Source organism: Phalacrocorax aristotelis, chromosome 14 (assembly GCF_949628215.1).
Source record: "Phalacrocorax aristotelis chromosome 14, bGulAri2.1, whole genome shotgun sequence".
Taxonomy (NCBI): Eukaryota; Metazoa; Chordata; class Aves; order Suliformes; family Phalacrocoracidae; genus Phalacrocorax; species Phalacrocorax aristotelis.
In genome coordinates, this window is record NC_134289.1 from 5,967,834 (window position 1) to 5,993,350 (window position 25,517).

Consider the following 25,517-nt stretch of genomic DNA (forward strand, 5'->3'; position numbering starts at 1 on the left):
ATAGTAGATAGATAGATAGATAGATGGTAGATAGATGGTAGATAGATAGATAGATAGTAGATAGATAGATAGTTGATAGGTAGATAGATAGATGGTAGATAGATAGATAGATAGATAGATACATAGATAGATAGATAGATGGATAGATAGATAGATAGATAGATAGATGGTAGATAGATGATAGATAGATAGATAGATAGATGGTAGATAGATAGATAGATAGATAGATAGATAGATAGATAGATAGATAGTAGGTAGATGGTAGGTAGATAGATAGATAGATAGGTAGATAGATAGATAGAAGATAGATAGGTAGATAGATAGTAGGTAGATAGATGGATGGATGGATGGATGGATGGATGGATGATAGATGATGGAGTGAGCCTTGAATCTGCCAAAAACCCCCCTGTGCAACAACCAGCAGCGGTGCCGATACTGACTGTGCTGTCCATGCTGACAGGCTGCCAGCTACCCGCTTTAGAGCCGACAAGGATTGGGCTGTCTCTGTCTTCTCTCCTCTGGGACATCTCATCTGGGACTCTTTTTCCTCTATACATGCTCTGATTTTGTACTCTGGTATAGATTTGTTATTTGTCTTTGGCATTCTTGTATCTTTGTGGATTTTGGAAATCTGAGATTAGCTAAATAGTAAATTTACAAGTTACTGGAGGACTGACAAAAGACAAATGCACAATAAAAATAGATTAACCTTAACTAGTTAAAAGATACAGCTTCTTACATATCACAGTGTTTATCTGATTTGATTTGTCCACTACTTTGGCAAATATGGATTAACATGGATCCTTGAGCTACAAAAACCTGCATACTGCCTGACACATACCAGCTGTAATTTTCCTGGTCCTGTTCCCATTACTGAGCGCTATTGATTGGTGGACTCAGTGCAAGAAATTTTGGAAGCTTAGTTTGGTTCTTGCTCTTTTTTTTTTTGTCCCGCTGTAATGATACTCACATTCTATTGCATCACCCATATGTCAACAGTGGGAAGTACAAAATACTGCTGCAAAAATTTTATTTCTAAGAGTGAAAAACCCAAATTCAACCTCATTCACAGTCCCAGAGGGGTGACTATAGATCTTAATCCTGCTTCAGGGAAGGAGGATGAGGACATAAATTGTGGGCAACCAAAAGTTCTAGTTCAGGAATGCAATTACTTGTTCAAATAAATGCTTAACTCGGTCCCAGTTTAATAAACACACTTAAAGAGGTGCTTAGCTTGGAATCAGTGGTAAGTAAGAACATGCTTAGAGCCCTGGACAGTTTTGGAAGTGTTCCATAGAGTCAAGGTGAGATGCTCTAAATTCTGGTTGTGATTCTGTTAAAGCACTCTTGGAAAATGCTCCAAATGATCGTGTTTTGTTTTTTTTTTTAATACAGGTGATATGGTTAGGCCTATAAAAGAGAGAAAGATTTTATAAATGTAAAACAAAGGCTTATTGGTCTAAATGTCTGTTATTGGGAAGGGGAGGATATTCATGACTGACTGTGCTCAACCATCAGTTTTCAATTAAAATTGTGGTGAAGTGAAAATGCAGCCAAACCAAACGGTGATGGCTTTCCTATATGGCTTTTCCTAATTTATATGTAAGTGAACTATTTGTGTTTGACTTGCTTCAATTTTAGGAGAATATGGGAATTGAAAATGTTTTGTGATAAGCAGAGAGGGAGAGAAATTCACTATTGATACAAAATGGCTGACTACAGATTTACTTTGTTTAAAAGCTGAAGCAAATTCTGGCTTTCAAAGTCCACGTAGGGGCTTCAGATTTTGATCATGTAGGTTGGCAGGCTTTGGAGAAAGTGACAGAACAAAGTTCTGCGTAAGAAAGCACAGGGGCTCTCTCTCTCCGCGCCTCTCTCACACACACCGAAGATCTGGGAGCATAAGGAAAAAACTGTAGAAAATAAGTGGGCAGACCATCTCTGCCCAGATTATCTGTCAAGTATCTGCTCAGGCAGCTGAATTTCACTCTTGTAGCCAAAAGGGTATTTTTTATGGTTTATGCAACACTACTAAATCTTCAGATTTTGCTCACATAAAATCAATAGCAAAGTTATTTTTTAAAGGACTCAGAACTGTTGCTGGAATAGGATTATACTCTCCCCAGTCCTGATCTTCTCTCATTTATCTGTTTATGGTAATAAAGAATGATACTCAGAAAATGAGACATCAGGCATGAATAAGGAAAAAAAGAAATAGGGCATGCCCTTGCAGATAGTAAAGTTTTCATTATGTATTAAGTAAGAAAATAAGTCTCAGAATATCTGAAACTGTATCCTTCCTCTGGATAGTGAAGACCTCCTCCAGGAAAAAGTGTATTAGAAAGGGCAGGTTGCTCCATTTTTGCTTTCACAGTTTCCCCATGCTTTCTCTCTTCTGCACCCATGTACATGTATGCTCAAGATTGAACTCCCTGATTCTTGGTCATCCCTCAGCTGTCTGCTGTCGGCTCCTCGCAGCTCCCTTCTGTTACGTCCTGCCTCCCTCACGAGCCATGATAGGTGCATGCAAACAGAAGAGGTGAGGAGGAGAGCTCGTCTCCTGTGAGAAATTAGAGATTTCCATACTGAGATGGTTAATACCAGCTTCCACTGTGGCAAGTCAGCTTTGCTGTACAAGGTGAGGATGATTGAGCAAAAGCTAGTGACAGACCACAAATCCACACATAAAAGCACTGTTGCACAGATGTAAGATGGCACTTATGTCCACCCTACACCTCCCTTCCTCTGATAATAAGAACTGTGCACAAAGATCTCTGATTTAAATTGGCCTCAAGGAATTTTAAAGGTTTTTTTTTTCCCTCACAAGAAGAGTAGCAGTTCATGAAGAAAAGTCCTCTACTGAAGTGTAAAGTCTAAGTCAGAGAAAAGAATAGAGGGAGGAAGAGCAGAGGATGTAGTCTGTTTTCTGTTACGTATTTGTAGATCTGTAAAACTGTCTTCTTGAAATAGAGCTAAGTCACAACATCTGTCTTTCCAGTATTTTCCTCTGGAGGGGAACGTAAAGTAGACATAAAATGGCATTACGGATTAACCTTATATCCTGCTGTATAACAGTGTTCAGCAATGCCACTGTATAAGGGCACCTGTATCTCTGTCCACAAGAAAATGGATTCTCATCTATAGAAGCTCTGTACCTAACGAGGTACTGGTGGCCACTGGCATAGTTCAGTTCAGGACTTATTCCCATGACAACAAGGAGCACTATGCATATGGAAAAGTACGTTGTAATCCACAAATACCACTCATAGTCATCCATTCTCTATATCACATTATCTTTAGTTGTTTTTCATGTGTCTCCTGTGCCCTTGTCCTTGTCTTCCTGTAACACTTCTCTGACAACCTCCCCTGGAATGTATCTTACTTAAATCCCCTGCCGTATCAGTAGTGTAGGTTACCTAGGCCCGATTGCCTTGCACGGTTGGACTGCTTTGGGGAGGATCCAGCTGACAGGCCTAACTGCTCGCCTCAGTTAGTGGCTTTTTGACTTCAGGCCATATAACCTTGCAGTCCTCTACTGCAGTTACGTGGAGACCTGCCTCTCTCACCGCCCTTCCCTGAGCACCTTCATTCTAGTCAGTGGCACAGCAAAGCTCAGAGCCCTGTTGTGGTGGTTATGAAGGGCAACGTACAGAGAAAGAGAGGAAGACGTGTGTGAATCATTAGCTTTTAATCCTGCATTTGCTATGGTTTTGGTTTTTTCATTCATTAAAAATTTGATGATCAGTATTTAGTCTTTCATGCTCCCATAAAATACTTAAATTTTTTAATAATGCAGGTAGCATTGCCAGTTTGGAAATTGTGCAAGTGAAAACGGTGAGGATTGAGTAAGTCTTCACTAGGTGTGATTAAACAGGAGATGGACAATTCATTTTATTAATTAGAATTCAGTTGTGCCTCTTCAGGCACAAAATGGGGTTACATTTGCAGAATGCAGATTGACAGTAATTGCATTCATTTATGTAGATAATCTGATTAATTCATTTACAAGTACTGCACAATGATAGGCTTGCACGTTGGCAGCTTGCTTTTCTTCCAACAGTGCCTTTAAATAAAGAGAATTATATCACAGAGCAGCAAATAACGTATCTTATACGTGAGCATTGTGCGCTCTGACTTGTGCCAGGCAATTTGTTTTGTGCTATTTATAGTCATTATCCTCTCCTATTTCATTTCATATTGTATTTGGCAAGAGAGACGAAGCTTTTTGGCCTTCAAAAGGAAACTAAAATCTGGAAGAGAGAGTTCTCAGAGTTACAGTATCACAGACGTTGATAAATGGCATAGAACAGATCTCTCAGGTTACCTGTGCACTGAGGGCTGTTTCACTCTACTTTTCCTACAAATGCCTCATTCGACAGTCCCAATCCTTGGATAAGCACACCGCAGGAAACTCATGGCTCAGGCAGCATGTGCGGACGGTGGCAGCGGGTGAGCTGCTCAACGCCCTCATTACAGTTGGAGGTTGTCGGTTACTGCTAGAGCGGAGCCATGCAGCTGGCATTGTGCTGAGCTGCTCCTTTGGCGTGGGAGGGCTTGGGGAGCCGTGCTTTTCAGTTCTCTTAGGGTTTCCGTTTCGGTTTGCCTTTTCCTCCTAAAAGAGTGGTCACGATGGGCAGAATGGCTTCCTAGCTGCAGCTGCTGTAGGACTGAAGAATGGGAGCAGCGGGCTAAGCAGCAAGCTGGCAATCCTAGTGAAATACAGGCTACTGTAACAGCCCACTTGAGTTATTACAGGTAGACGTTTTGTTCCACTGACTCCAGTACCGCTACCCTGCTTTGACTGCTGTGCAGTCTTCAGTGAAGAGGTTTCTTTTGCCTTGCTTTAAGTCTGTAGCTGCTGTGCAGACAGAGCCGGTGCCGGCGCGTGCCAGAGACACAGCTACTGCGCCTTGTTCAGTCAGTTTGTTTCTCCTGCAGCTATTTCTCCATATCATTGGGAACCTGTGGTCAGTTTATTTGAGCTAATGGTGGAAGGCTATTTGTAGGCCTTTACACTATGCATAAAATCACTTCTTATATCGCTGTTTGATTCTGAATATAATAAAAAGCTAATCTTCTAAAAGTTGACATTAACCCCAAGAGTTGTTTTTTTTTGTTTTATATTTTCCTTTTTTTTTATTTGAGAGTTCAAATAAATATTTCACCATTTGGGTTTTTTTAATGTAACAGAACTACATCTTTCACTGCTTTTGCCTCGTGTGTGCCAGTAAGTGTGTGTATAGAAAACCCCTGGTCTTTGGAAGCAAAGCAAGGGACATGTTTTTTCATGTTAATTACTTAAAGACAGCTCAGTTGCTATTGCTTTCTAAACTGCGTCTACTGAGAAAAACTAATTTAAAGCTGCAAGAAGTATTAGTGGTAATGTGCACTACAAGACAGTTACCTTTTTCTAATAATAATTACTTTGCTAATTAGCAAAATCAGGATGTATTTTATAGTTCTTAGCCTCATTGCATGTAAAAGATTATTGCAACAAGCGCTCTGTTTCTTCACAAACTAAAGCAACTGATGGAAACAGCAAGGAAAGGATTGATATGAAACCATTATTCTCTTTTTTCAAGGACCTGTTTTTTTTTAAAAAATTATTCCTTTTTTTTTTAAAAAAAAACCTTCTGCAAGTAAAAGCAGCAGTATTTGGGAGGGACTGAGCTAACTGCCTCTCTAAGCATCTGTTCCGTTATGGTGTTTTAGGGAAACAGTTTTATAGTATTTACGTAAGTTCTTTATCACTTAACTTGGACACAGGGCCCCGTCTAATTATAGGACTCAATTTCAGTTCTTTGAATCTTACATAGCCTGAAGCAGCTTCTCGTAATGGTTAGTTACTTTTTTTATTAAATTCATTTTCCCCACCTGAAAAAAGGGTAAAACGCAGAACAAACCCCAGATACCCTTGAGGTCTATAATGTAATTACTAGACAGACAGACAGACATAGATAACCAATGGAACAGCTACATTTTTAGGAAAACTCAGTTCACTGAAAAAAAACAGCTGCCATATCACACACACCCCCAAACAGTGAGGCAGATTTCCCGGGGCCAGTTCCACAGACTGGGATGAAATCCCTGCAGTATCCTAAAGGGGGAGCATGGCAAAGCAGAGGTGGGCAAAAGGCACAAGAAAGAGTTTCCAGTAATTGAAAAAAAATGGCAATGGCAAGTCTCCTTTTGGCTTGTTTTATATATAACTTGTACTGGGATTGAATCCATGATAGGGTGTAGGTATTATTTGGCAGTTTTATGAAGAAAAGTGGTAGTTAATAAAGTGCTTCCCATTCTTGAACTTTTTTCTGAGCTTTCCTGAACACCCATCTTCTGGTGTCACTCTTATGCTAAGATCTCCATTTTCAGTAAAATGCAATTACCACTGTTCAGGGTGGAAGAGCAACTGTGGAAACGTAAACATCCTCAGCTCAGAAAAATTTACCTGTTTGGCTTGTTCTGTTACTTTTAACCTTAAGGGAATAAATCCCTTTATTTTATATAGCAATCTGAGTGAAAAACCCTTAGAGTCATCCACAACAGCAAATTGTTACACATAGTAAGAAAGTGGGAAGAAGATGAAAAGCACTGTGTAATAAGTACTGCTTACCTTAAATGCAGCACTGCTCAGAAGCTCACTACTCTTCACAGAAATGGATAAATATTGTTATTTTCAGAAGTAGTTATCAGAGAAATAAAAACTCAGTCTTTCGGTATGGTGTAAAAAAAAAATTTGCTTCCAGGAATGTATTTAAGCATAGAGGTTAAATTAAAATAAATTTTTAAAAACTGACCTTGTTTCCAAAAGAATTTTATGTTCAGACTTCAAACACTGATTAAAGAGCTGTGTATTTGATATTCAATTCTTAATTTTCACCTGTATGAAAAATGAAAGTCTGGTTGAACCATAAATAGGACTTGGGAGATTGCGGCCAGCCAATTGATAAATCTGTGCTCAATTAGTAAAACTTCAGTTCCCTGCAAAAAACGGTAATGCTCAGAGCAGAGCAATCCGGAGTATCGCAGCTGGAGTTCTAGCAGACTTGCACGTTATAGATCAAGAAATGTTTTGTGATTATTGTTTAGCCATAGTCTCTTATAGCTTTGCTCCAGCAGGCAATTGTCCGCCACTTCTTTATGTCAAAGAGGCAGCGCCTGCAAATCTACGCAAAGAATGTGCGCGAGAGACACAGATATTTACATGCTTTGGGAAATTCTGTATTTGTTTAACTGCTACAGAAACAACTCCTACTGACCCATGACAAGGAAAGCACTTCTTAGTACAATGAACAGAAGATACTTTTGACAGAGAAGATGTTTCTTTAAATTCTAACTCATGCTTCTCCTTATCATTCTGAATATTAAATAAAAGTAACTGATCATATCGGCTATTATATTGTTAAGCTTCTGCTAGTAATGGATTTGCTACTACTGCCAAGACATGAATTTATTTTACAAAAAATGTGAAAAATATAATGCATGTAAACTAATTGCAAAGAAAGTTCCAAAATTATTTTTTTTCTGAACTCCCTTGAGCTTTGTTATTCAATGGAGACTTTGCTTACTTGCACAGAGGCCTCCTTACAGAAGAGGAATGCAGGTGCTGGAGACAAGAGAGTCAATTTCAGCATGAATGCTGCCAGTCTGATTTTTGTTGGTGGCGGGGTTTGGGATGATTGTTTTGGGGTGTTTTTTAATTTCTGCCTTCAAGTCTGTATCATCTCTGTTTCACCACAATGTGAAGTTATAGTGGTTATAGACTAATTCTTTATTTCTTTTGCAATGGAAACAAAGCACTAACGCTCACAGGACAGATGGCATTTAAGTGAGGAAAGATACGGTAAGGGATGCTTTTCCTAAATCCTTTAATGAATTACTGTCTTGACAGACATCAGACCTGTGAAATGTGGAGGCTGAAATATTGTGTCTGCATGGAAGGTGCTGAAGGAGCCAAAGTGGGAGTCATGCAAATATTAAACAGCTTTTAGTTTGGGGTTGGTTTGTTTGTTTTGCTAGTGACTGTTTATGTACCACTTGCTACACATTGAGGAGTTTGCACCTACATCTCTCTAAATGAAATAATCTCAAATACTCAATGAATATTTTATCAATCTTTCATTTATGCCAAGTTTCATTTCATCAGTTTTCCTAGACATGTTATGAGACCTTGCAGAGAATGCTGAATATCTGAGATAAAAGCATCCAAGTGAAGACAGTCCTTGAGTACATTAGATTTATACAACAACAACAGATTTACACCAAACTCTATAATGCTACTGGCATTGAAGTATAAAACCAGCTGCTCTCTCCACACAAAAGATAAAATGTGTGGGCTGATTCTTACTATCCATAGTACCTGTCCAAAACCATCTTGTAAAAGCTTCTCCAAAATTTTGAATGCAGTTAAGAAATACCTTCCCCTCCACCAATATCCATATTTACTGTATAGAAGTAAGACTAGTGTGAGACGCATACAGAAAATGGAGGGGGAACATGGACACTAAGACACTGCAAAGAACATGGATAGCCTAGAGGGCAGCATTAAGTCTCCCTGTATTTCTTTGCCTATGCAGAGCAGAGCAAAAGCAACGGCGATTGCTGACCTACACCACCTACCCCCCGCCACTACGGAAACTGCAGCAGAACCCCTGTTTTAAACAGCCGTAGTTGTAGATAGGGTGGGTGCTTTTCAGCAGGGAGGCACGCAGCAGTGCTTTTTTATATTTTTGTTTTAGGTATCTGCAAGCCTGTTTGTATATCTGGGCAGCTTTTGTAGAGCTTAAATAATACGGCAGTTCTTCAGTTCCTCCAGCATGGCAAGGGGGGCAGTGGAATTCAGCCACTCCAGTTTGGCACAGCTGTACAATTGGTCTTTGGATTTTTAGCATTTAAAAGAGCTGACAGGTGTCCACTCTCCAGAGCTCGTGTCAAACAACAAGGCTACCATGCCACGTGTTGGTTTGTAATTGCCACCTCATCAAAAATTAGAGACCCGTGAAGCTTATTTATTATTTGCCTATAGTAGATATGTGTGATTATAGTTTAAGAAATACAGTTTTTTTGATCACAGTGGTGTGGTGAAGGAGCTGTGGCCTGTCCCACAGCCAGATTGCAAAAGGAGCTACAGATGCAAGAATGAGATGATAACTGTTTGGTTGCCACAGGAGAGGAAAGGCAAGTAACAGTTTCCTGAAGGGATTCCACTTCATTATCCATATTTCACAGTATAGACTAGAGTCACAATGAAACCTGGATGAAGTTTTGGGACAACATTCTATCCTCCCTGGATGCTGCTTCCATTCTGTTCTAGAAGCCTTTTCCTTTCCATGCAAACAGATTTATTTTCTCCCCATTCCCAGAGCAGCAATCACGAGCCCTGCGACTGACACCCCAGGCCAGCTTGCTGCCCAGCCTGCCAGCCTCCTAGCATGGCTCTAGCTCCAGGCAGCTTTAAAAGAGTGGAAGGATGACAGACTGAGAAACTTCAGGAAACAAACCTGCCCCTTAAGCCCATACACCTTCTGCCATAGAAACAAAAGTACCTTTTGTTTTGCCCCCTCTGGCACACAGCAGCCTCACAGCGCTGTTACTACACAGCCAGTGCTAGAAAAGGGAGTGTGTATGGTGCCACCAACATTGACCACTGAGGGGAAGAAAAAAGGTAATTCAAAGCCCTTAAGAAGCTGTCAGGCTCGTGTGTTGTCAGCTGTTCCAAGAAAACAATGGCTAATTAAAATTTTGTGTGTGCATACACGCATGTCTGTCTGGGTATAATTAATCCTTTGATTAGCATGAAAGAAAAAACTTCATATGGAACTTCTTTTCTTACTCCCTCCTTCGCACTCCTTCTAACCAAATAATCTCTATTGTGGCAGTGCCCGTTCAGCTCTCTGAAATTTAGCCCAGCCATCAGATGATGGCCAGACTGGCAGGGCATCATCTGCCAGTGAGCTAATCCTACACCACTAGTCAGCCTCCCTAAAAAAAGGGATACACTGGGGACTGAAGACGCATCAGGAGTGTAATGACAAGGCCTCTGAGCAGACCACCTTATTTACAGCCTGGAAGTTTATAGTGTTTGGAATAAAAGCAGCATTTGAAAAAAGCGTTAGGCTTGGACCCTGTGCTTTGAACTTCAAATCGTATCACAAAAACTATGTTGTACTGCTAAACCTAGCAGAGCAGCTAGGCAGCCTGCTTCCCTAAAGGTAACAGCCCCAAATATGCCTCCCATCTTATGTTAAAACGCTGCTGTGCAAAGATTTCAAGACTATTATAAACTGGCAATCCTGCCTAAAAAAGCTCACGTGCTGCGCCAAGGAACAAACTTGAGAGGCTATCTGGTAAATTTTATGCCTTTTCTTGGTGTATATTGAAAATTTCAATTTGCCATCACGTGTATGTGTGCATTCAACCAGTCTTTTAATTATTTTAACTTTTGGGGTGAGAGTGAACTTGGTACAGGGGTTTTTCTTGGCACTTCCTAGGAGGAGCAGTAATCATGGTGTTAACTGGAGGGCTTTTCTGCTAGTTCAAAGGAGTCTCCAAAAAAAATGCAACTAATTCCAACTCCTTGGCTGCATTTTCATGTTTGCCTTATTTGCATTTGTTTGTAAGTAAGTGTTACAAGATCAACATGTATACAGACACTAACACTCCTCTCCTGATCAATTCATTTAACGTGGCAAAGGGGAGGAGACCTCGGCCCTTCCCTAACAACTCAGGCTGCAAATCTGCATAGCACAAAGTACTGTGTGATTAGGCTGGATGACAAAGCTGAAGATCGTTCTCTCACTAAAACCAATGATCCTTTTAGAGACCTGACTTCATTGCTTTTACAGAAGACAAATGTTTCAACAAAGAGGATGTTTAGAAGTTGAAATGAAGGCTCTCCAGTTATACAGAATAAGCCTACTATTTTTACATTTAAACCATAGTGGGCTTCCTTAGTGTTGGCATATATATATATGCAAGTGACAAATAGTCCTCAACAGTCTGCTTTGAGTATGTGCGTGTGCACACGCTCTTACATTCTCTGTGTGTGTGCGCGCGCACGCGTGCGCACACACATACTCTCTAGGGAGGAGACCATCTTGTATTTCAATTTTATATATGGTCCTAAAACCAATACTGTTCTCATCCTGGCACACTGATGTAAATTTTTCTTTTAACATTCCTCTTCCCTGTTTTGGGGAGGATGTCATAAAATGGCAGGTAGAATTTATTTATTTAAATATTTTTTATTAAAATAAATATTTTAAAATAATTACGGCTATGAAATACTAAGTAAGATTAGAATAAATGATCAATACATAAACCAGGGCTTTCTTAAGCCTTTCTCAGACTGGAGATGCCTTTCCAAACCGAAATTGTCAGCCTTGTAATTAAATAGGAGTGTGGTGTCTTCTCTGAAGATAAAAAACTACTTATTAAGGTCACTGAGATGATTTATGCCCTATATTTGTCCCTAGCAGTTCTTTGGTGCACTATGACAATAGCAAAGGTACCTTAAGTTGAAGGGGGATGACAGCCTTTATTTCAAGAATATAAAGCCAGAAAAAATTTAATGGTGCAAAAAGCACTGTGCTCAAAATGAAATATGGCATCATTCAGCTGTTAGCTGACCCTGTCAAAAACAGTTTTCCATATGACCAAAAATAAAATGGTAAACATTTTGCCTAAAATGGTACAGTTTTTTCCCTGTTTGAGTGCACTGGAGGTGTGGCGATACCTTCTGAACTGCCCAGGGTGGCATATGGTGCCTAACATTAGACACAGCTCTAGCAAACATCCACAGAGCAATTCTATACTCTTGGATTTTAAGACCACAAGACATGCAAGGACACCCCTATAATCCACCCCCCCCCAGTTTCTCACCTTCTGTGTGTTTGCTGTACCTATTACTTCTGAAAGGATGAGCCTGAGTCTTATCAGTCTGTGTCTGAGAGGATGAGAAATGAGAAAAAGGCTTTTTCATATTTCCAAGGGTTGATGTAATACTGATGGCCAATTACAGGCATCAGTACTTTTGCCAGCGTTGGCCTTTTGTCAAATACTTGTAATTGTTCTTGGTTGTGTCAAGCAACAGCCCCTGAGACACGCTCGCCCCCACCAGAGTAGTAACTCTTCTGCACACAGCCTCCTTGAAATATCCTTCTGGAGCCTGTTGGACCAAAGTTGTGCCTAGACTTTGAGATTAAGATTTGCAGGGGAGTGGGAGGTGGAGGATTAACAGAGAATACAATGCCTCTCATCAACACACGTCATAGGATCCTGTTTGCCATTTGCACAGTGCAACTGTGCCCCATTTGGCTAGGCTGCCGAAGTCATTGGGCTGAGGAGGTGACTAAGAAAGTGAAGTGTCCCCAGCACTCTGCTTTCAGCCCACAGACGGAGGCCTGCAGGCCTCAAATGTATGAAGGGAGCTGTGCAATTGGTGAATTTGCCTCTTTTATTCCACAGAGTGTATGGGAGAGCCAGCTTGCTTGTTAAAGATGTTATTTTTGTTCCAGTTAGCAGATTTTCAGTTCAAATTAAATGCACTGTTTCCTATTTCCATGAGTATTGATGGAAAATGCTTTTGCTTTAACGCTTGTATGCCTCTGTAGTAAGATGTTGAAGATGGTAGTAAGTGATAGGGATTAGTTTGTTACGCATTGTGCCTCTTAGGTTGGCACTCCTTTAACAGTTTGGGAGGCTACACAGTCACTGCAAGTTCTGTGTGCTATCCTGCTCGTCATCATTACCCTTAAAAATCTTGGCTGCTGAGACTAAGTTCAGCAGCTCTGACAAAGTTAGCCACTTCACAGTATCCCAGCGTTGTTCAGGAGCATCTGTGGGAGCCCGGAATGTGACAGGAGCAGCTGGAGACTTTGCCTAGTGCAGATACAAAGGAAGTAATGGGTCATATTTTCATTGCTCTTCTTTGAGGTGTTTCACTACCTCTCAGCAGTAATTGCAATGAGACCCTGCAGACAAGCATCATGAATTAACTTTTTTTTTTAAAAAGAAACCAATAAACATTATCTATCTACCTAAGTATTTATATTGCACCAGCATAAATTTCTGTATGTGACTCTAAGTCTGAGCAGTGGAACATGAATATCAACAGTGAACTGTGAATATCAAACACACCATGGGAAAACAAAGAAATTAGGGTTTGGGTTCAGTCTTTCTAACCATTGCTTATGCCTCAGCATATTGTGATGAAAAGCAGACGAGCTTCCTAGGCTAATGTTTCTGTTTCTTATTACAGTTGGATAGCGTCACTTCGCTCATTCAGGCTGCCAAAAATTTAATGAATGCTGTGGTGCAGACAGTGAAGATGTCCTATATTGCATCCACAAAGATTATCAAGATTCAGAGTCCTACTGGCCCACGGCATCCTGTTGTGATGTGGAGAATGAAGGCTCCAGAGAAAAAGCCCCTAATTAAAAGAGAGAAGCCAGAAGAACTCTATGCTGCCGTCAGAAAAGGTTCTGCAAAGAAGAGAATCCACCCTGTTCAAGTCATGAGTGAATTTAGAGGCAGAGAAATAGTCTAATACTCTGCCACTTTTTGTGTTCCTAACTTGAATTTCTGATTTTTTTTTATTTACCCCCACATAGTTAATAATTATATATATTAATGTTTTGCTTTTCTCTAAATCTGTGAGATAACACGTGCTTAAAATTATTTGAAAATGCTGTTGGGTGAATTAGCAGTGCACAATTAAAAAAAAAATACCTTCTCCTGTAGTGACCAACTGTCATGCTGTCATGTCTTTATACTGGCATGTTTTCAGCAGAGCACTTCGCTATATTATGGGACTGTGCTGTAGTTGGAAAGGGAGATGCAGTGTGCCAACCTGCCCCGTCGTACTGCATTCACTAGGCTCAGGTGTTCCTTCTCCAGATGAATGTGCCCAATACTACACTGCATGTATTTTTGCAACATGCAGCTTTTTAACCATTGCGCTGTAGGGCCAGATCCTTTATCAGCAGCATTACACTGTGATCGGCTCAGCTGGCCTGCTTGCTTCTAGCTGAGACTCTGGGGCCGCAACTTGTAGCTAGATTGAATAATCTAAAGAGCGCCCCGTGTCCAAGGCCCAGCCTTGGAAATATAAGAAGTTTGAAAAATGTTTGAGGAAACACAAAAATTGTTCTAACAACAGGGACGTAATAATGTAATTAAAAAAACATTGCCTGCAACATAGCAGTAATACTAGCTCTTTAAAAGCCCTCTTGAAACATTAATAGTACTCTGTGGTCTGCTTCCTACTCTATTCTGCGAGCCTTACTAGATCTGTTGACTTTCCTTTGGAAGCTCAGATAAATCAGATATTAGCAAAAACCTTTTCTAATCGCTGCACAAAACAAATATGAACTATATCATTAATCTGAGATCAGTGTGTGAACTACACCTACACAACTGAGCGTGACGCTTAGGTTTGATGAGATTTATTTGCAAGGTAACTAGTGATTTAAATCACTTTTCCTATGACAGTAGAGTCCTAAATGCAGGCCTGTGCAAGTAACTGACTTGCTACATGGCTGCACTATAGCTCAAAGTGTGTGATGACGGTAAGTGCTATTAGTCTGTGCTCACCACTCTGCTTCTGTAGGATAAATAAAAAAATTTTTCTAAATCTGTTTGACTCTGAAATCCACTGGGCGTGATATTTTTTTTAAAGAATCTAACTTGTCTTCCCTGCCATGTTGCTAAGTTTTCCAAGACGCCACTTGTTACTCAAGATGTCTTTGCTTGGCAAGTAATTTGGTATGTTTTTTATATTTGCTAAGGTGAAAGGCCGCCCTCAAATGCCAGCAGTTTATGATGTGCCATTGACTGCCCTTATGAGGCGGCTCCAGATATGGGCCGCTGCTTTGTGTCAGTTAGTTAGTATCATGTTTTGCACAACAGTGCACCTACACAGTGTGGGCAGCAAAAATAACCATAAACTGTGGTTTCCCTCTTGGGGGGGGGGCACACTGTTGCGAACCTAAGGACAATGGAGCAGTATAATTTCTAGGCTATTGATTAAGAAACTCCCATGAAACCTATAGTGATCATAAACAAAAAATTTTACCAATCACTATTCCACATTCCATAACTCTATTATCTACTAAATGAAACAAAGAGAAGTTCAGAAGAAAAATTACTTCTTTCCAATTCAAATTCCCTCCAGAATGTTTGCATCAAGAGCTCAGTAACATGTATAGGGCTCTGCTAGTCCTCGTAGGGCTACGGTGTGGGAAGCAGCTAACAGGCAAGCAGAGCGGGCAGAGGTAATATAGAGCAGGCCAGATAACCTACTTTCAGTAGGTCTGCTGGCAGACTAAGCAGAGCCGAGATAAAGCGTGTGCGTGGTAGCGCGATCAGAAGAACGTATGTTACTGTCAGATTTTTAAAGCCAAAATCTCCATGTAGTAGTGCAGGTTCCAGCCCACCCCCCGTAGACAACCTTCTCCCCCAGCAAGGTTCAGGGCCACAAGCCAGCAGGTGAGTTGACATAACCTTGTTTTGGTGGGGTTTTTAATCTCTTAATAAATCCTCATGTCTCTGGATTGCACCTTTGATATGGTCACCTTGACCTCAAATGTTTGTAACTAATGGGATTACATTATTAATAAAAACCATGTACACCACTGAGAAGCTGTCTTTTAGTGTTGTGGGAATGTGTTGGTTTTTTGTTGTTTTTTTTTTTAAATATGTCTCCTTATCGGTCTCGAACACTAGTGACCGCCCAGTTCAGAAGCTTGCCTTGTTTGCTTATAGGGGTGCCAGCCTTCCAGCACACTATGTGTATGCTATTAGTCTGGTTTAAGTGAGAGTTTTTCTGGTGTTAGTATCGCCAAAGCACCATTTATGCCTTGATTAATGCTCCTTCCTGCACTGCTAGTCACTACTCCCGTAGCCTGGCCATGCTCACTAGCCAGTTTGATCTCAACTTCCAATACTATTCCTATTACATAGGAATTTATTAGGTAAAACCCAACCCTTGAACAAAAAAATACATCCCACTGCGGTTTTTTGATACGAGCCAAAAAATGATAATGAGAGCTAGACTTCTTTTTCTTGGCTAAAGTTCAAACCCAAGTGAAAACAAAACAAGGTAGAGTTTATTCCTGGCAAAGGAGGTAGAGGGATAAGAAAAAAAAGTCTTGGCGCTGTCGAGAGCCCAGTGTATTAGCTCATTACCGGCCTCCGCAATTCTGCAAAGCAGGGGACACTGCTTCTAGGCCACTAGTAAAACTACTGAAGGAGGATGTGGTGCTCAAAAGGTTTTACTCAACAGCAGCTACTCAATTCATCCTGCAATATACGCGCGCCTTCCCAGCCCCAGTTTTCAGAGTATAATTTGTCACTCCATTGTTGCTTGCACCTGTGTTTGCACAATGTCCGTAGCCTATCAGCATGTCCCTTGAAAACTATGCTCTTTGCTCCAGCTCTGCAAGCCTTTCTCACCTCAGCGGCTCAGATTATTTCATTAGCTTGCCTCATACGTTCCCTGCTACCACACTGTGGAGCAAAGTATGATGGACAATTGAAGGCACTTTTATTTAAATAAATGCAGTGGAGCACTTACTTAAAAAAAAAGGAGCTAGAACATATTTTTTCATTGTTGAAGCACATTAGTACAAGAGGACGCATCCAGGTCATTGCCATGAATCCTAACGCTGTTGATTTTTTATTTTTTTTAAATGAACCACTTGGCTGTGTCACTCTTCTCTCACTGCTGATGGCACTTCCTTTAGTATTTAGCAATTATAATTTGCAAACAGCAGTTCCTGTCACTGCAGTTTATGCTGAGCATAGTTTTCAGTTTGTCCCAATTACTTCATTATTACCCTGACTTAGTGAGCCGTTCCTGGTAATTAACAAAAGTCCTCTCATCTCTTCGGCCCTCAGAAAAATGATAAAAACTGCACATATTTTACATGCCCACCCCAGAGCCCTGCTCCTGTGCATGGTAAAAACTGTTCTGACATAACTAATTGGCCTTTTTTTTTTTGGGGGGGGGGTTAGGGTAGGGGAGTGGAAGGTGGAGCACAGATGTGGTAACCCTCCCCACACTTGCCCCAATGTACTTTTTCCCCCAGCTTAACCTGGTATCACTTGGGAAGCTCTATAGCTGCGTCCCTACTGAAGAAGGTGACTATGTGGCCTGACATCATGCAGGTCTGGTGGTCCAGATGGTTTTAAAAGGTCTTCAGCTCTTTTGAAAAGGAGTTTTGTGCAGTTCATTTTCTGTGGATCCACAAATGAAGCAGTTAATAAAAATGGGTTTATACAGCTAGCGTAATGAGCTCCTAGAAGTTTTCTTTCTGAAGAAAATATTTGTAAGTCTTCACCAGTAGTAGAGATTAATATTCTTTGTGGTCATAACTGCTATTTTTGCTTCCAGGTACTACTTATCCCTTGTGTACTGCCCTTCCTTAAACTTAGGGGATTTGCCTGTATAGTTGGCGCACCAAATAAGGGGATAAATAAAACCTTATTTCCTCAAGTTGGATTTAAAAGCAAAACAAAATAAATGTCCTGCAGTGGAAGAGACAGAGAGGAACTGGAATGCCTGTGTGTGCAGGAGAGGAAAGGTGTCTTGGGCCCTGGAATGAGGGGAGAAGTGAGGGCGGTAAGCAGGGGGTGGTACTTTTGGCAGAGGACATGGAAGTTGTTGAAACTACTGAGACAAGAGGGCTTGATAAAATGGTGCCAGACGTCTTAATCTTGCACCTGAGACCAGCACTTTGGATTCAGCAAGTGAACGGTGCCTGTTCTTCACCTCACAGCCTAGCATCCCCCTGGATCCCAACAGCCTTGAAAAGCACCAATCACCTCCCTCATCCTCCCAGTCCTTGCCAGCAGCTCTTGGTGGTCACTTGGGGCACAAGTGTCTCCCCTCAGTCCTCTTCTGGGCTTGTGCCCCCATTCTGATTCTACAGAGTCTCTTCTGCATCCCATTCAATTTTGCCTGTACCACTGAGGTAGTGCTGGTTAAATACAACGGTTAATAACCCACTTCCTCTCTAATAACCCACTAAAACCACTGGGGTGCTTGGAAGAAATAGGTCATGTAATAAAAGCTGTCACCTGAAATTGTCCAACAGAGTGCAATTTAAGAGCATATTATTAGAGTAATTAAATAATAATTAAAGATCAAGCAGATTACACTATACACTTCATATTTGTTTTCCCCCGGAGATCATTAGAACTGGCTTACTCTTTCTCTGAAGACGGTTAGTGGGTTTGGTGTTTTTTTTTTTTGCAGAACCACTTCTTACAGTGAAGGAAACGCACTAGCACTGTTGATGAAAAAATGTCAGGGATTTTGTGTTGTACACGGAAAGTTGTATTGCTGCAATGAGCAATATCACCTTTCAATTAGTAAGCCACAACTGTGGAAAGTTTCTTGGGATAAAGAGAAACAAAATATATCCATAGCAGAAATGGCTTAAGAGTCCTGTAAAAAAACAAACCAGGAAAATGCTTCAAAGCCCCTGATGTCTCCCATCTACAGGAGAAACTTACTGCTATGGTCAAAGACTTGAAAGCAGGGGGGCTAATTTTATAGTCCAGCATGCAAGAAATGGTTAAGATGGAAGCTTGCAGTGCAAGAGGTGGAGCTAACTAACAATTTTATTTTTTAAGGAGATTTTTACAGGCTAAGAAATATTTTCTACTTCGTGATGGTGAAAATGACTGCAGCCTGCTTAAAGCAGGCTGGAGACTACAGAGATGCCTTGTCATGCAGAATGATGCTTCCTCTGGATGCTCATTCTTCTATCAGCCTAGCCATTTTAGAGCCATTGACTTTTCTGCTGTAGTTCTCATTTATTTTTACAGTAGACAGCAAATGATTTAACAGCAGCTGACCATAGTCATGTAGCTCATTAGCTGAAGGGGAGACTGTGCTTTTTTGGCACTGCTTTTTCATGGAGGCAGGGGGGCAGGATGGTAAGGGAGCTGGTGCTAACTGCTCCAGCGAGCCTGCTGGTAGGTATTTTCTCTGCTTAGTTCCCAGAGCTCCCTTATTAGATGGAAACAGAATAGGAAATTGCTCCCGTGCTTTCAAAATACAGAACAGAGCACCATGCTGTTTGCCCAACGAGTCAGTGTGGCTGAGGGGACAGCAGAAAGGAAGAAAAGTAACTCTTCTGAGGTTTTTCAGCTTCTCTGATGGAGAAAGACCATCATTCAAAGGAATGATTTCTCCAGGGAATCAGAATTTCCCTGGAGTCAAGGCTTTACAAGGATCAAGGGAAAACCAGCAAGGGGCTCTTTTATGCTTTCAACTGCTTCTATGAACCTAACCTAGACCTCTATTTTCTCTGTCCGAACCTTGCTCTTAATTGCAGAGTATCAAACTACAAATTTTGCATTATTCACCCAGCTGCTATTTTACAGCAACTGAGGCACATACTGGAAGCCTTCCTAACACTAATTTGCACTGATTAATTGTTTACTATTAATTTTTTTATTTTTTTTTTTAGGAATTAAGGACATCATCCAGCAAGCTGCAAAGTCCAAACACGCAGTGTCTCTCAGAGTGTCGATAGGCAGCAAACCATTCTGACTGCTACCTGTGTAAATACTTTGTGGGCAAAAAAAGCGTGGTTTGTACCATATTCCTCTGCTCAGTAGTGACTACTACACACTCATAACTAAGCCCTCTTCTAGAAGAAAGGGACTAGCACTGTAGGTGTAATGTTGTATGTAGATGGTACCTAGCCACATATTAAGAGTCAAGCTGTCATGGCAGGCTACCTATTTAAGCAGCTGAGGTCCTGCATATTTGGAATGTGGCAGCTTTCTCAGCTTTCTCTATGTTACCCTTTACTGTCAGATATGGGAATGGGCTTGCTTGGACTAACACCTTTTATTATTGTCCATCATCCTACACACCGTAACCACACTGTGCAGACTCTGTATGCTTCGGAGGAGCCACAGCTCATATGATGTTCAGGAATTTAATCGGGGGTGTGGGTCTTCAATGGCTTCACAGAGGTGGTTGGCTTGCTTGTCTCCAGGTTAGCCAAAAAAGGAGTAGAGGAACCATTGAATCCTTTCCCCAAAGCTTCCTAGCATTATTTGTATGCAGTGACCAAGTAACCTACCTGTTCTCTTCCCTTCCAATCCACCTTTTTCTTACCATTTTGATATTTATGTTCTCCCTCAGCATTAGCTTCCTGTCTTCTGGCCTGGACACTGTGACTTCTTTCAACAAAAGGACAGCATACAGGTTTGCAGCACCTCCACCTCCATTTCCCTAGGTCTTATTTCACTTTGTCTTCTTCACAAAACACTACAACAAAAGAACAAGGAGAAATGGTGTGTGGCCAGCTCAGCAGCCAGGCTAAATCAGCACAGCTATTTTGAGTTCAGTGGTAAAATATCCCCTTGACAGTAGTTACTGTAGTCCTTCCTCTGTAGCAGCTCTCTAAAACTGTTATCCCTCATTCAGGCTGGCTAAGACTGATCAGTCACCTTGAAGGTTGCTTTTGAACAGGTAGAAAGCACGCCACCAGTAAAGAGATATGTTCCCCTAAAGAAAATATGTCTTCCTTGCCCTTTCCTCTTGCTGCATTTCAAACAACTTGTCTTTATTTAAGCATGTCAGGCCAACTTTAAAATACCAAAATACAAAATATGAAGGTTATTAATACAGTAATCCAAAGGGCAAAAAGCTTATTGGTATCATGAGCTATTGAGTCATGTGGATGGTGATGGCACATCCTCAAGCACTCTATTATCATAATGCCTGGACTGACGACTCCATTAATTTTCTGCATCAGCAACAGCTGAGGACCAAATCTGACAGCCAATAATCCATGAGTCCAGTGTAAGCAAAATACATGCACAAACAAATCTCCCCATCACCTCATAAAATATTAACAGCAGAATATATGTGGCAAAAGGAGTACAAAGAAAATAGTTCTGAAATATAAGTCCTTACAACATTGTTTTTCAGAAACATTGTATTTCAGTTCCCAAGCAGCTGTACATTTATCTTGTTCACTACTAAGTGAATTCTTATGCTCTGAATGTGCTAAAATAAATTAATGTAGTTTGATTTTTCAAGGTATCAAAGCAGAGGAAGTGAGCAGCTCTTCCTGTGTTTTTGCTTAAGGTATAGATTACATGGAATTAATCCCCCACCAGTGACTTACGCATTAAGAGATGCGAGCCATTCTAGGAAGGGATTTCTATGAATTACTTTTGCTTGGCTACTCATTAGATAAAACAGTATGTTTTTTTTTTGTTAACAAATGCATCTTTAGCTGTATTTTAAATGGAACAGTTTGCAAGATATTTTTTTTAAGAAAACCCCTTTTCTGGCCCAGCTTCACTCCTCATCCAGAAACTTTGCCCCCAATACTGCAATCTCCTTTTCCTTAAACAAGGCATCATCTAAAGAAGAATCATTATCCAACTACATCTAGCTATGAGACCAACTCTTTGGAACAGAATTTGCCACCAAGTATTTTAGGGTTCGAAACATTATTTTCAGTGCAGTAGGACTGGAAAAGCTACTAGAAACTTAAAGACTACAATTTAGTATTTCTTTTGAAAACTAATGAAATCTTATTATCATTGGTATTTGACTTTTATACGAACAGACTTAACAAAAGCTTGAAAGGAACATTCAGTATGTTACCTAGACAATGGATACAGACTTCTTTAAGCCAGGCATCATGCCAAGTTATGAGATAGCATATGGTACACTTCTCACTTCTTTGTTACTTTGTTTTTTTTTTTGACAGAGTCATGTAGTTTGTTGTAACGAAAAATGGAATTACTCATTTCAGATGTATTCCCTGTAGCATGCAAATGTTGGGGAAAATACTGAGTGTGTGGGGAGAAACCTTGGCTGAAAAACCAGTAACGTAGCCCTTGGTACGGCCACTGCATTGCCGATTACTAGTATTTGGTCAGACTAATGGTAACATGCTTTACCTTCCAACACATACTGATATTACATACCTCATCACATTTTATCACAGTGAGCCTAAGCAATGATTCTCACTGAAAAGAACTGTCATGGATTTGCCAGTATTGCAAACAACATAATTAAGCCTGTGCCTAAATGGTCTGTGCAGCAGGCCTGGTCTTAGGATTGCATGTAAGTGCTTTGCTGAATCAAAGCCATGCTGCTGGCACATTTAGGTAACAACCTGTCTCAGGACTCAGCAAGGCATGGTTACTAGGAGAAACATTTATTACCCAAAAGTTATATGGATTATTACAGAAAGCGTAAATGTGCAAATACAGTAGTAGCTTCGACTGAGATTTCACTCCTGGCAAACAGCTCCAATGGCACATTTCATCTTACAGGGAAACTCTGCTACTTTTCATGTGGACTATACACATGCCACAAATTTCATAGCAAAATAAAGTAAATACAATTAGAGGAAGACCATATGCACACACTGCAAACCATTTGCCCCTAGTCTGGTTGCCTTAATGCTTAGCTGATCTTTGCCTGGGTCTCACAGAAAAATAACTCTTTCTCTGTTATTTACCTATTTATATAGTTAAGTAATTTGCTTATATATTTTATATATAGTACAATACAAAACATATTAGTAATGATTACTAGATCAATAAATATTAGTAATGTACAATTAATATTATGTTACATATTATTAAATATATACTTATATAAATATATTTATATAATTAAATAATATTGAGCTATTTATAAACTAAAGTAGTTAGAATTCATAGCCAGTACTGTCAGAAGTATGGGAATGTTTAACCTTAGTAAGGTACAGCATTTCTATATTCAGCCTCAATCTTCTGCTTTTGAAATAATCTGACATAAAAAAATATGCCAGCTGCAGCTTATGGCAACAGTATGGCAACTGCATCTAGTCAGTCAGCAAGTAATCTGGAACCTAAAACCCCAACAATTAAAAATAGAGCATGGAATAAATATGTCTGCAAACCTTGCAAGAGTTCCAATAGGATTTTCATGTTTGGTAAAATATAAAAAAAATGAAACTCAACAACTTCTTGGCTAACAACTAAATCATCTTTGTCTAGCTGCAAACATTGCACAAGCCAACGTAATTGCAAGGTGTTATGTTAACATGACTAAGACAATTCACTTCTCCCAGCATCCTATCCTTCTGCCTTATTTTCCTCCCAGAAGAACCTCTTGTTCTCAGGGCTCTGGAGGGGATGTAGCATTTACAAATGCACTAACATTTCAGCCAGTGTACCAGCCTGAGAGAGTTCACCTGAAACAGTTATTGTGAATTAATCCCATAAAAAGGGTATAGGCAACCCTGTTATTGGAATGAAATCCAAGACTCAAAACTGCAAAACTATTCTGTGTGCATTCCTCTTGTCCCAGGCTCTATTCTATTTCCCTTTTTAGCTCGTGTGTAAGACACCACCGCTCACTGCCTATTACTAGATATAGATTTCACAATATGATGGGTTCAGTTTGTGACTGAAACAAAAGTTTGATTTTTTTGGAATTCTGTTCACAAACCAGACTGTTATAATACCCTGGAGCCCGGTGCCTAACGAATGCAAAGCTTAAAGCCGACAGTCTCCTCTCCCCCTCATTCAAGTACCTCTAATAATTCCAGCTAGTGTGCCACCTGGTATCACCTCCACTCTCCCGCTACTTTGCTCACAGCTGTCTCCTTCAGTTTTCCCTTCTGGCCACACTCCCTCTTCCAAGTCACTTAGCTCTTCAGCAGCCTTAAATCTAAGTGTGGAGCCTATGGTCTAGGGGGTACTTAGGGAAGTTGATACATGCGCCAGCAGCCACGTGTGGGTGCCAGTAGCGACTGTTCGTCTTCTCCGTGCTGCTGCTGGGCACTGCTGAGAATATTTTAGCATGAAATAATGCATTACCCATTTCTGAGCTGAGGGAAAAACAGAGAGATGGAGATAAAGTGATATTTACATAACATTGAAAACTTCTGGTTTGTAATTCCATTGTAAAGTCAGCATTTCCCAAGGGAGGCAGAAAAAAAAGTGCTATTTTTCTCCAGAAAGGCCTCTGGAGTTTCTCTGTCTGGAGTTTCTACACGTGCCCACCTTGTACTCAGCACTTCACAGCTCCAGTTATCAGTACCCAGTATGGATTTGAAAGTAACCACTAAATGCCTCCTAAGTTAGTTAACTTTTCATTTTCATTGAATTCCTCTCTAAAGGCGGGATGCAGGGGACATGCTGCTTGTTCACTGAGGAAAAAAGGCAGTATTAGGACTCTCTGACACATCCATAAGTACTGGGTGACAATCACCCTAACGGGCCAACCTGCCAGAAGCAGATGAGCTGGGACAGCAGTCAGATCACTTTGCAGTGGTTTTAATACCAGTATTATTTATACAAGCCCAATGTGTACCCGAACACCATCCTTGCCTCTGGAGTGAAAGGGCTTTCTCCCTCTTGTCAAATCCATATCATCCGGCCCTGCTCATGCCCTCTCGCCTTTCTAACCTGGCAGAAGCAGATAGATACAAACTCCCCATATTTTTTCAACATATCTTTTTTCCCTTACAGGTAGATCCCCATAAATAAATAAAAGATCCATTGACCAGCTTCTACCACAGCCTCAGCATAATTGTAATCATTCACACCACCTCCTCCCTGGCAATAAGCCTCCAACTTTCTTTTTTTACTGAAATGGCAAGCTGTTTTAGCAAGCTCTGTCGTTACCCACTGTAATGGCCAAAGACACTGATATCTAAAGGAGGGTAAAAGAGGGACTAGTAGAAAAATACTAAAGAATTAATGCAGCACACACAGAAGAGCTTATAAAAAACTAAAAACCGTTAACTGCAAACAAAGCAGGCTATACTTGCAAAGTCAACAAACTAATTGCAGTGGTCAAAAGCTTCTCCCTCTGATTTTGCAAAACTGTGTGATTTGTCAACAACAACAGCATGTCCTTGTTTAGAAAAATTTTACCTTAGTTTTTTTAAACCTCCCATCCTCATACTTGTGTGCTCTGGGAACAGATGGCAAACCACATGTCATAAAAAACAACAGGAATTTTAGACAGAAGAGAGACGAAAAGTAAGTCTTCTCCTTCAAAAACAGGACTCCAGAAGCCACTGCATTACAATATCTTGTTACATAAGCTAGTCCGACAGGGTCTCAAATAAATCAGCTATCTCCTGAGAATTACATTTAAAAAGGGGACAATATGAAATATCAAAAAGACCTCAGCCACCTCTCTGTCACTGCTTACTTCTGTAGCTGTCTGAGTTTTAGGGACACTGGTTTCAATGTTCTGTGATCACTGAAGTCTGGCTCATCCCAGAAGCATAGTGGCCATCACATTTTTATTTTTTTAACTTCTTTCTGCATCTCAGAGAGAGCCATTTTGTTTCCCTCTTAGCGACATAGGTAAGGAATGTAATGGATATGCAACACTGCAGGGCAATTCCAAGAAACATCTGGCATGGAAAAAAGGGCCATTGCCTATTGCTCTCCATCAAAATGGTGATAGATTTTAGGCAATCTTCCCTAGATCTCTTGTGCCAAGCAACCTACTGTGAGCAGAC

At 40.5% G+C, this 25,517-nt stretch overlaps 1 protein-coding gene and 1 long non-coding RNA gene across 11 annotated transcripts in view; one reads left to right on the forward strand and one right to left on the reverse strand.

Annotated features, from left to right (window-relative positions):
* Positions 1-15,632, forward strand: part of CTNNA3 (catenin alpha 3) — a 562,887-nt gene extending 547,255 nt beyond the window's left edge. For 9 of the 10 annotated variants that reach the window (XM_075109794.1, XM_075109793.1, XM_075109795.1 and 6 more), the window contains one exon: positions 13,259-15,632. In XM_075109794.1, the coding sequence (XP_074965895.1) occupies positions 13,259-13,546 (288 nt within the window). In that variant the 3' untranslated portion in view covers positions 13,547-15,632. Of the gene's footprint in view, positions 1-7,797; positions 7,844-13,258 lie in introns of all 10 variants that reach the window. The other variant, XM_075109796.1, reaches the window with a different exon arrangement.
* Positions 1-25,517, reverse strand: part of LOC142064616 (uncharacterized) — a 69,432-nt gene that overhangs the window by 5,365 nt on the left and 38,550 nt on the right. The window contains exon 3 of the long non-coding RNA XR_012663167.1: positions 20,138-20,290. This is a non-coding gene — a long non-coding RNA (uncharacterized LOC142064616). The remainder of the gene's footprint in view (positions 1-20,137; positions 20,291-25,517) is intronic.